The following is an 11,740-nucleotide window of genomic DNA, read 5'->3' as shown; positions in this document are numbered from 1 at the left end:
GTAAATGTACTGCAGGTCAAAATACTGCAGATGCTGGAAACACTCAGCATGTCAGGTTGCATCAGTGAGAAAAGAAACAGTTAATGTTTCACCACAGGGACTCTCCATGATGATGCTCTTCGGTACGTACTATTCACCAGAAATATCAAAAGGAGAAACCTTCAGACAGCGTAGAACTAACACAATTCTCATCAGTCCCAGGCACTTGCGACTTAGTCCAGCTACTGTTCTAATTTAAGTGACTGAAAAATGTCTTGCATTAAAATATATTTTTTACAGTGCTGATGATAATACTGTGGAAGTTTTTAAATCACTTTACTTGGACAACGTAACTGGGGGCTTCCCCTAGATTCAGTAAAGCAGCAAGGAGCAGCTCAGGTTCACCTTCCATTCAACACTCCAGCTTAGGAATTGAATCACTGTCATCCCATTGTAGCAGAAATGCAGTTAAAGACCTTTACCCATCACATACAGAATCTCATCTACCTCTTGTGAGGGGGAGGCAGCCAAGTACAAAACTGAATGAATGGGATCTTTCTAACACCATGTCTCTCAGGGATACTCTCTATTATTGGATTGTGAGCTTAATTTGTCAACATGCCTTGGGATGTTGATGTCACTGGCATTTCTTGTACCTGTACAGAGGACCCAGCTCAGAGTCACTGGTGAGTCTGGACTCACATATACACCCAGATTAAATGAGGATGGGAAATTTCTACCCTGAAGAAAGTTTTCCCACCCTATCAAAAGGGTTTTCCAACAAACCGACACTTACAGTTAGCATTTCGATAAGCTTTTCATTAACGATCATTTGGCAAGATCACCACAGAAACAGGCCCTTCAGCCCACTGAGATGTGTATCTATTTTCACCAAGATGCTGCAAATGGGCTTTATCTCTTCTATCTCTATCACTATCATATTCTTGCTCTTGTGTGGCAACCATAACCATACACAATTATGAACCGTGTGGTCTGAGTATTTAAAGCTGTAACATGATATTCCAATTCTTATGCTCAATGAAAACAAGCATACAAAATGCCTTCTTTACTGTCCTATCCACCTGTATCAGAACTTTCAGGGATCAATGGACTGCTACCCCAAGGTCTAACTACATCAATATTCACAACATCCCTGACATTTAAGAAGAATAGGCAGAGTGGACAGCCAGCACCTCTTCCCCAGGGCATCACTGCTCAGTACAAGAGGACATGGCTTTAAGGTAAGGGGTGAAAAGTTCAAGGGGGATATTAGAGGAAGGTTTTTTTTTACTCAGAGTGGTTGGTGTGTGGAATGCACTGCCCGAGTCAGTGGTAGAGGCAGATACACTAGTGAAGTTTAAGAGTCTACTAGACAGGTATATGGAGGAATTTAAGATGGAGGGTTATATGGGAGGCAGGGTTTAAGGGTCGGCACAACATTGTGGCCTGAATGCTGTGGCCTTTCACCCTTCGATAAGTTTCAAAGAAGTCACCCCTCATTCTTCTGAATTCCAGTGAATACAGGCACAGAGTCATCAAACGCTCTTCATATGACAAGCGGCTCAAACCTCATTTAGGATCACACATAGATCACCCCTCAGTTCCTTCCTTAGCTATCCTCTTGCTTTAATATATTTTTATGATTCTGTAATTATACATGCCAAGGACATTTCATGACTCCTTTCTGCCCTCTTAATTCTTCTGTTTTCTTGTCTGTTATAAACTTCAAATGACTTGTTTGATGACTTCCTACATTTGACACATGCCTCCTTTTACCCATCAATTTTTCAATATCCTTCATTATCTCTTACCGAGACTCCGAATTCTTGCCATTTCACTTCTAATTGCTGGATTTACCAAATCTGTTTCCCTCTAGCAGTTGCTCCCAAATCTGCCTTTCCCAAGTACCATCTCACAGTATGGAAAACTGCCTTCTCGCAATTTACGGTCCAAACTCAAGGGAACTATTTTGTTGATTTTCATTACCAGCTTGCCAAACTTATCCCAGAGAGCTCCACCAATCTTTTCAATCATTTGCACATCTGCATTCCCTAGTTCAGCCCCATCTCTAGTAGGACTCTCTGCATGTTGCTTCAGAAAAATCTGAATGCATTTTGAACTAAAGCAATCTCATTCAATGTTGAGAAACTTCAAATCCCTTACTAGTACAGCTTTACTGCCTTCTGTTCCTATTCCGACTGACTATTGGGAAGCCGATAGTAAACCGCAAAGTGTCAGCCCCTTTCTCATTCTTAAGTTGTACACATCGAACCTCACTGGCCACTCTCTCCAGGATATCCTCACTGTAGTACTCTTGCTGATCAGCAGTACACCACCTCCCCTTTTGCACCTGTAACTTCTATACATCAAATTATTGAGCTTCCAGTCCTGCTATTCCAAAAACCACATTTCCATGATCACAACAATAATACGACCCCTTGTGCTGATCCATGGGGCTCTTTGTATTAAAGTAAATGCAGTTAAGCCACCAGCGCTCTTGTGCTTCCCCACCTCCCTGTCTGCAATGTCCACTGGAGTGAGTCTCATCACTTGCTGCACAGTCATCTGGGTCTCGCTTGCTGCCTCACCAGTTTAAACTCCTCATACTTCTCTAATAATAATGCACTGATTATCATCTCAAATTCCAAAGAATCAAGAATGGTTCCCACAGACTGGAAGTAAAAATAGTCACCCTATTTGATAAGATAGGGTGAGACATAAGGGTACCAGCATTTTCTCATGTTTCCATTTCTTCTTGCTTCTTTACAAACTAACAGCACCACATTTAGGTACTTTCTAATTGATAGAAACCATTCTTGAAGCTAATTTTGGAAGGCAACCAATGTATCTACCATTTCCACAGTCACCACCTTGGAAACCTTAGGATGCAGGCTAACTTCAAATCCCATGATCTTCAATAGTAAGGAAATTTCTCTGAGCTCACTTATTCAATCTACGTTTACTGATACGACTACGTTTACTTATTCAGTCTACGTATACTGAAGGTTGCAAACTGAAACTATTAAACTTAAGCCTTTACTCAGGTCAGTCATGTACAGCACAGAAAGACTCTTTGCCCCACCACATCTATTCAAGACCATCGCGAATCTACTTCCTCAACATTCAGTTCAGCGTTACTGACAGTGACTCTACACCATTTACATCCTGGAAGTTACTTCAACTAGGAGCTTACTCAGACCAAATACTGTGGGTACAGGAGGTCAGAGATTGGTTATCCCACTGCAAGAGTCTCAACATCCCAATGATATTCCATTGTCCACCAAGCACAAAAGTGATGTAACATATTCAGCTTGCCAAGTAACATGCAGCCAGCTACAATGAAACTTGACATCGCTCAGGAAACACCAGCCCCTCAGCAGCCAACCCACCCACCTTCCTCCAACCCCTGGTCACTGAAACCAAGTCATCACTTCAACTCAGTGATCACCTGTCCAACCCATGACCTTTCCTGGATCAAAACCAGCCCCTCAGCAGCCAACCCACCCACCTTCCTCCAACCCCTGGTCACTGAAACCAAGTCATCACTTCAACTCAGTGATCACCTGTCCAACCCATGACCTTTCCTGGATCAAAACCAGCCCCTCAGCAGCCAACCCACCCACCTTCCTCCAACCCCTGGTCACTGAAACCAAGTCATCACTTCAACTTAAGCAATCTCCTGTTCAACCCGTGTCCCCTCCTGGATCAACGCCCAAAACGCTGGAGAAGCACAGAAGGTCGGGCAGCATCTGCGGAGGGAAGAGGGCAGTCAATGTTTCAGGGTGAGACCTATAATACCAGGATAAAGCAGCTTATTTACCATCCTTCACCACTGCACTATCTACAAGACACACTGCAGTCACTCACCTAGTCTACGCTGACAGCATTGCCCAAACCCGTGAGCTCAATGTCAAGGAGATGGCTGCAGAAACACAGGAACACAACTCCTACAGATCCTATTCCAAGTCAAACAGCACTTGCAAATTGGATTGCTGGGTCTAAATCCCAGAATCTGCTATCAACTACACCGTAACAGTACCCTCACCAGAAAGTCAAGACAGCAGCATACCACCACCAACTATTCTTGCCAATACCAGTCACCTCCCAAGGATCTCAGTCAACTCTCTTCAAAGATAAAAATGATTCTTTATTTGCTCTCAACATGAATAATTTTGAAAACAACTCCTGAAACATTATTTCATTGCTATGATTATGCACAATTTATTGTAAAAAAAATTCCACCATGCTTTATTTCAGGATGTTATTTGAACTCAGTCTCAGAGACACATTACCATTATATAAGATCCATTTAAGAGTAGCTCTGGGTTACCGAGCCCAGTGGAGTTGCTCCAGTGCCTCACCGCCATCGGAGAGCTCTGGTGCCTGTCTCATATAGTATGGTGATCTGTGGTATCATCAACTCTCCCACTTGACCATCCAATTAGTCACTCAAGCTCTCGGAAGACATTTTGCTTTTCTGCGTCTGTTCTAGTCGATTGAGGATGAACTGGCTGGTGTCAATGAAACGTTCCACACAGTTAACCAAGCAGGTTTCTGTTCTGCTATCGAGCCGTGGGCCTGGTTTATCCATACACTTGTCCTAGCAGGGAGAGAAAGATTAGCAACTGAGAGGTTTTCAGAAATTCTAGGTGTAGCCAGAGACTCACAGGCACAAGCTTCCAGGGTATCAGTCAGCTGTACAACTGGAATGTTTCATGTGGCTTTCAAAGTGCTCACAGCAATATCAGACACAAGATTGCAGAACTTAAAAGCAACATAAAAATATGTTAAGGGAACTCAGCGGGTCAGGAAGCATCTAAAGAGGGAAATGGACAGTTGACGTTTAGGGTTGAGACCCTTCATCTGGACTGGTGAACAGTCTCAACCCAAAATGACAGATCTCCATTTCCCTCATTGGCTGCCTGCCCACCGTGTTCCTCCAGCATCTTGTTTGTTACAAACCAAGACAACTTGTTTGTGGGAGGCACTGCCCAGTGGTGGAAAAAAAACATTACCGGTGGCAGAAGGACAGAAAGTGTCCATGAATATGCGAGAAGGGAAGAGACTTTCAAAGAAGTGAGGCAGGTAAAAGTTGAACTAGTCCGTGGTTGTTATGGTTACTCATTGTGATTTTACAGAAAGCAGAAGTTGTTGCATATCAACTTTCCGTATAAAGTAACCAAAGTACCTGATTTTGCTGAATACTAGGAACACAAAAGTACATTGATGTCTGAAAAAGAACCTGGAGGGCAATTGGGAAATGGTAGTGCAGTGGGATTGTGTGTACACTCACATATAGCAGTTCCAGCTACCGGGAAATGGCAGTGCAGTGGGATTGGGAGTACACTCACATTAAGCAGATCCAACTACCAGGAAATGGTAGTGCAGTGGGATTGGGAGTACTCTCACATAAAGCAGTTCCAACTACCGGGAAATGGCAGTGCAGTGGGATTGGGAGTACTCTCACATAAAGCAGTTCCAGCTACCGGGAAATGGTAGTGCAGTGGGATTGGGAGTACTCTCACATAAAGCAGATCCAACTACCAGGAAATGGTAGTGCAGTGGGATTGGGAGTACTCTCACATAAAGCAGATCCAACTACCAGGAAATGGTAGTGCAGTGGGATTGGGAGTACTCTCACATAAAGCAGATCCAACTACCAGGAAATGGTAGTGCAGTGGGATTGGGAGTACACTCACATAAAGCAGGTCTCCTTTGCCGAATAATTCTGCAATTCAAACTGAGCCACAAGTAAAAGCCCCAAAGATGCTGCTCGCAAACATCTCGTTCGATGTGAAGTAAAATTAGGTGCACCCTATGCAAAGGACACAGGTTCCACTCCTGCAATCATCAAAACAGAGAACCACGGTCCCCCATACACACTCATAAACCTCACTAAACATGACGGTACAGGGCATCCTTCTGTGTCCCCAGACACTGAATCCACACCAACTGTCCTGCAAACTCTGGCACCTTCCACTGTTAACACTCCCAACCACCACTGGAATCCATTCCCAATGCTCTCTACACTCTGCTCATTCCCAGATGCATCGCGGTTGTCTGCAGCCTGCTCTCCCATGTTCAGATTGAAGATCAATTAATGTCACTTCCAGTACACAAGTGTACAGGAGAGCAAAATAATTCTTACTCCGGATCCAATACAGCATAAAAAAAACAAGGTAAAGAACACACTGACAAGAAAAATAAATATAAATTCAAATGATAACTTATTATACAGTACACTGATTGATTGCATGCCCATAAAGTGTCTGTACATAAGGTAACCAACAGGAAATGATAAGTGGAGGGGGGAGGGAACTGATGTGGAAGGTGGGTTAGTCGTTGGAGGTGTTGATCAGACACTGCTTGAGGAAAGTAACTGATCTTCAGTCTGGTGGTCCTGACATGGGTGCTACAAAGCCTCCTCTCAGATGGGAGTGGGACAAAAGGTCCTTGAATAGGGTGGGTGAGATCATTCATGATTTCACTGGGTTTTTTCTGGCACCTTTCTGTATATATAACCTTGATGGAGGGTAGGCTGGTGCTCGTGATGCATTGGGCAGTTTTGACTACCCGGTGTCGTACTGTCTGCCACAGTGATGCAGCTTGTTAGGGTGCTCTTCACTACATATCTGAAAAAGGTCATGAGTACTGATGTGCAAAGTCCAACTCTCGTCAGCCTCCTCAGAAAGTAGAGGTGTTGGTGAGCATTCCTGGCTGTGTAGGATGTGTTCTGGGGCCATGAGAGGTTGTGTGTGAAGTGCATGCCCGAGTTTGAAAATGCTTGCAGTTTACTCTGCTGTGCCGCCAAAGTAGAAACGGGTGTGAGTGGTGCGGCCGCTTCTGGAGGAGATAACCATCTCCTTTCTCTAACTGAAATTGAGGGAGAGGTCTGGCATTAGGCCTCGAGCTCTTCCGCCTCCTCTCTCAAGGCCATCTCATTGTTGTTGGTGATGAGACTGTTGTATCATCGGCGAACTTGATGTGTGTGGTTGGCCATGCAGTCACGTGTGAGCAGTGTACAGCAATGGGCCCAGCACCCAGCCCTGGGTGGCACCCGTGTTGAGGATGATGGGGTGAGAGAAGCAGCTGTGCATCCTAATGATCTGAGGTCTGTGGTTGGAAAGTCCAACGTCCAGTTGCAGAGAGGACGTTCTCATTGGCTCACACAGGGCTGGGCAAATGCTGGACAAGCAAACGCTCTAATTGTAGACGATACCAGGCGTTGATGACGACATGTTGTGTCACAGGAAGCTGCCTGGGGTTAGGCAGGGGAAGGGGAGAAGGCACGCTGGCATTAAATATCTGAACCCGAGGGGGACTAATATCCTTGCAGGCAGATTTGCCAGACTTGTTGGGGAGGGTTTAAACTAATTTAGCAGGAGGATGGGAACCGGAGTGATAGGGCTGAGGACACAGCTGTTAGTTACAGGCAGAGGTAGCAAGACTACCAGTAAGGACAGGCAGATGATAGGGCAAAATTGAAGTCACTGAGTGAGTTGCAGTATAAAAAGGGGGACAAAATCATAAAAGGTGATGGACACAGGTCTGAAGGTGTAACATTTGGATGCGACAGTATGCGGAATAAGGTAGATGCTCTTGTAGTGGAGTTAAGAGACTGGCAGGTATGACGTTGTGGGAATCACTGAATTGTGGCTAAAAGATTATAGTTGGGAGCTTAACATCCAAGGATACACATTGTATTGAAAGGACAGACAGGTAGGCAGAGCTGTTGGCATGGTTCTGTTGGTCAAAAAAATGAAATCAAATTCTTAGAATGAGGATTCAAAGGTTCAGAAGGTGTAGAATCCTTGTTGATCAGTTAGGAAACTGCAAAGGTTTCAAAGACCCTGATGAGAGGCCTCTTAACACTAGCCAAAAAATGGGCTACACATTACAACAGGAGATAGAAAAAGCATGTCAAAAGGGAAGTGTTATAATAGTCTTAGGGGATATCAATATGCCGGTATATTGGGACAATCAGGTTAGTGTTGGATCCCGAGAGCTTTTTAAGAGCAGCTTGTGGTTGAAGCAACTAAGGAATCAGCTATTCTGGATTGGGTGTTGTGTAATGAACCAGATTTGATTAGGGAGCTTAAGGTACAGGAACACCTAGAAGACAGTGATCATAATATGATAGAATTCAGCCTGTAATTTAAGAGGGAGAAGCTAAAGTCAGATGTAAGAGTATTAGAGTAAGTGTAAGTGGCATGAGAGAGGAGCTGGCCAAAGTTGACTGGAAAGGAACACAAGCAGGGATGATGGCAGAGCAGCAACGGCTGAAGTTTCTGGGAGCAATTCGGAAGGTGCAAGATAGATACATCCATCCCAAAGTGGTATTCTAAAGACAGGATGATTCAACTGTGGTTGACAAGAGAAGTCAAAGCCAACATAAAAGCTAAAGAGAGGTATATAATAGAGCAAAAATAAGTGTGAAGTTAGAGAATTGGGAAACTTTTAAAAACCAACAGTAGACAACTAAAAAAAGCCATGGTGGATTGGGGGAGGGGGGAGGAAGATGAAATATTAAGGTAACCTAGCCAATAATATCAGAGAATACCAAATGTTTTTTCAGATATATAAAGAGTAAGAGAGACGAAAGTATATATTGGTCCACTGGAAAATGTGCTGCAGAGGAAATGGCGGATGAACTGAATAAGTATTTTGCATTAGTCTTCATGGTGGAAGATACCGGCAGTATGCCAGATGTTCAAGAGTGTCGGGGACAGAAATGAGTGCAGTTGCTAATACTAGGGAGGCACCTAGGTAGATGGTCTACACCCCAGGGTCTGAAAGAGGTACCTGAAGAGATTGTGGAGGCATTACTAATAATCTTTCAAGAATCAATAGAGTTTGCCATGGTTCCAGAGGACTCAAAAATTGCAAATGTCACTCCACTCTTCAAGTACGGAGAGAGGCAGAAGAAAGAAAATTACAGGCCAGTTAGTCTGATCTCAGTGGTTGGGAAGACGTTGGAGTCCATTGTTAAGGACGTGGTTTTGGGATACTTGGAGGCACATGATAAAATAGGCTGAGATCAGCACGGTTTCAAGGGAAATCTGTTGGAATTCTTCAAGGAAATAACAAGCAGATAGACAAAGGAGAATTAGTAGAAGTTTTGTACTTGGATTTTCAGAAGGCTTTTGACAGGGTGCTGTATGAGACTCTTAACAAGCTAAGAGCCCAAGGTATTACAAGTAAGATACTTGTGTGTTTAGAGCATTGGCTGATTAGCAGGAGGCAAAGAGTGGGAATGAAAGGGAGCCTTTTCTGATTGGCTGCCAGTGACTAATGGTGAACCGCGGGGCTCGATGTTGGGACTGCTTCTTATTACATTGTATATCAATGATTTGGATGACAACTGATGGCTCTGTGGCCAAGTCTGCAGACATTACAAAGATAAGTGGAGGGGCAGGTAGTGTTAATGAAGCAGAGAGGCTGCAGAAAGACAGATTCAGAGAACGGACAAAGAAGTGGAAGATGGAATAGTGACAGGAAGTATATGGTCGTGCATTTTGATAGAAGAAATAAAAGCATAGATTACTTTCTAAATGGGGAGAAAGTTCAAAAAACAGAGGTGCAAGGAGCTTGGGAGTCCTTGTGCAGGATTTCCTTAAGGTTAATTTGCAGGTTGAGTCAGTGGTGAGGAAGGCAAATGCAATGTTGGCATTGATTTCAAGAGGACTAGAATATTAAACCAAGGATGTAATGTTGAGGGTTTGTAAGGCACTAGTGAGGCCTCACTTGGAATATTGTGAGCAATATTGGGCTCCTTATCTAAGAAAGTATGTGCTGACATTGGAAAGGGTTCAACGGATGTTAGCAAGAACGATTCCAGAAATGAAAGGCTTATCATATGAGAAACAATTGATGATTCTGGGCCTTTACTTGCTGGAATTTAGAAGAATGGGGAGGGGTGGAATCTCATTGGAACTTATCAAATGTTGAAAGGCCTTGATAGGTTGGATATGGAGAGGATGTTTCCTGTGGTAGGGGGGAAGACCAGAGGGCACAGCTTCAGAATAGAGGGATGGCCATTTAGAATGCAGATGAGGAATTTATTTAGCCAGAAACTGGTGAATCTGTGGAATTTGTTGCCACAAGCAGCTGAGTTTGAAGTGGAAGTTGTTAGGCTCATTATTAGTCAGGGCATGAAAGGTTACGGGAAGAAGTAGCAGAATGTGGTTGAGAGGGAAAAGGATCGGCCATGATAAAAGGGCAGACAGCCTTGATGGGCCAAATAGCCTAATTCTACTCCAATGTCTGTGGTCTAAACCCAACCCAATATTCTGATACCTAGGCCATTGGTCACAAGACTAGGATTTGCTGACGGTACGGGTGGTACTCTTCCTCACACCTATGTAACGCACAAGGCCATTTAGCCCATTGCCTGTTCTGCATCGTGGAGCAACTTGATTTGACCCTACTCCTGTTTTCACTCCCCACATTAATCTACCCACCCCCACCACCATCCACTCTCCTACTCACTCACAGCAGGGACAATTCAACTACCACCCTTCACATCATTGAAATGTGGGTGGAAACTGAAGCTGCCAGGACTGAACCCCGGTCTCTGAAACTGTGACGAGGCAGAGGGACTACTAGCATCAGTCACCCCAAGGTGCTGGGATCCCTTCACCCGCAGTTTGCGTCTAATCTCCAAAACCTGGTCACCTCCAGTTCCAGAACCAGGAACCTTAGTAACCCGGCCCCAGACACCACGAGTTAGGAACTCGTGCTGGTGTTAGTATTAATCACACAGCCCCTACTATTACTAGTTAGGCGCTGGTTTAGTAACTAGGCACTCATATCCAGCCGCGATCGCCACTAGTTAGACCGATGAGTTAACACTAGTTACCCAGCACAGCTCCGTCAGTCCGTGCACCAGCTGCTGGAACTTCTGCTTCTGGCTCTCCACCTCGATGAACTGCTGCAGGTGCGGGTCTGCCGACACGCTCGGGGCCTCCATCCCTCGGACCCGCCCTCCGACCACCGGCTCCAGGAGTCCGGGGCCGACTTTCCAACACGCCGGTGATCCGACCTTCAGCCGCCCGCCACCCGGAACCGGAAACAGCCCGCTGACCTCAACATGGCAGCCTCCAGCTGGCATGCTGACCCAATGCGTGGGCACAGGTACTGGACACACACGGAATGCGGGAGGATCTCTGCGTGTCAGACAGCAGCTGTAGAAACAGTCGATTTCGGGCCGAGACTCTTCATCAGGTTCTGACAAAGTATCTCTCTTGTTTTTATCTCGGACACCGCGCCAGTACATACTCAACCATTCCTTGTTAATTATAACATTTACATCTCCCATTATCGTGTTTCTTTATTAAAAATGTACTGTTTAACCCTGTGTGCCCAAACCTTAATCTCGATACGATCACCTCCTCCCTCCTGTTCTTTCCTGCATTCCCACTTCGTTCTGGATATTATAAAGATATCTTCCTCTTTTCTCTTAATACCGTTGTTTTCTCCACATATTTTATTTCGGGTTTTTTTTTTCATTTCTCTTTTGCTGTAATTTATTTGATAGTCCACTTTTGCCAGTCTAGTTGACTGCTTTACTAACTTATCCGCTTACACATCCCTACGTGTGCTGGAGTCCACATAAAACATATACACATACAGTCCCATCATTTAATTCTAAATAAAGATGGTGTAATCTGACACATAATGTCTGGTCTTGTCTCTGAATGTAAATCTTTTAGATTCCTGATTGTTGTGCTTCAATCAGCCAATATTACAACTCACATCAGTC

General features: G+C 44.5%; 1 protein-coding gene across 1 annotated transcript; it reads right to left on the bottom strand.

Annotated features, from left to right (window-relative positions):
* Positions 1–4,105: 4,105 nt before the first annotated feature.
* Positions 4,106–11,062, bottom strand: timm8a (translocase of inner mitochondrial membrane 8 homolog A (yeast)). The gene is made up of 2 exons (XM_073058521.1): positions 10,838–11,062; positions 4,106–4,579 (listed from the first exon to the last, which is right to left on the bottom strand). Exons 1-2 carry the CDS (start codon positions 10,946–10,948, stop codon positions 4,421–4,423), a joined length of 270 nt encoding a protein of 89 aa, XP_072914622.1. The 5' UTR covers positions 10,949–11,062; the 3' UTR covers positions 4,106–4,420.
* Between the last annotated feature and the right edge of the window lie 678 nt (positions 11,063–11,740).

This window comes from Hemitrygon akajei, chromosome 10 (assembly GCF_048418815.1).
Source record: "Hemitrygon akajei chromosome 10, sHemAka1.3, whole genome shotgun sequence".
Taxonomy (NCBI): domain Eukaryota; kingdom Metazoa; phylum Chordata; class Chondrichthyes; order Myliobatiformes; family Dasyatidae; genus Hemitrygon; species Hemitrygon akajei.
Note: the sequence above shows the minus strand (reverse complement) of the source record. Positions and strands in the feature narration are given on the sequence as shown.

Excerpts from the sequence above, each read along its gene's own strand:
- timm8a (XM_073058521.1), bottom strand. The coding sequence starts at position 10,948 with ATGGAGGCCCCGAGCGTGTCGGCAGACCCGCACCTGCAGCAGTTCATC. Across the intron at positions 4,580-10,837 it reads GACTGACGGAGCTGTGCTGG|GACAAGTGTATGGATAAACC; the intron begins GTAACTAGTGTT and ends TCTCCCTGCTAG.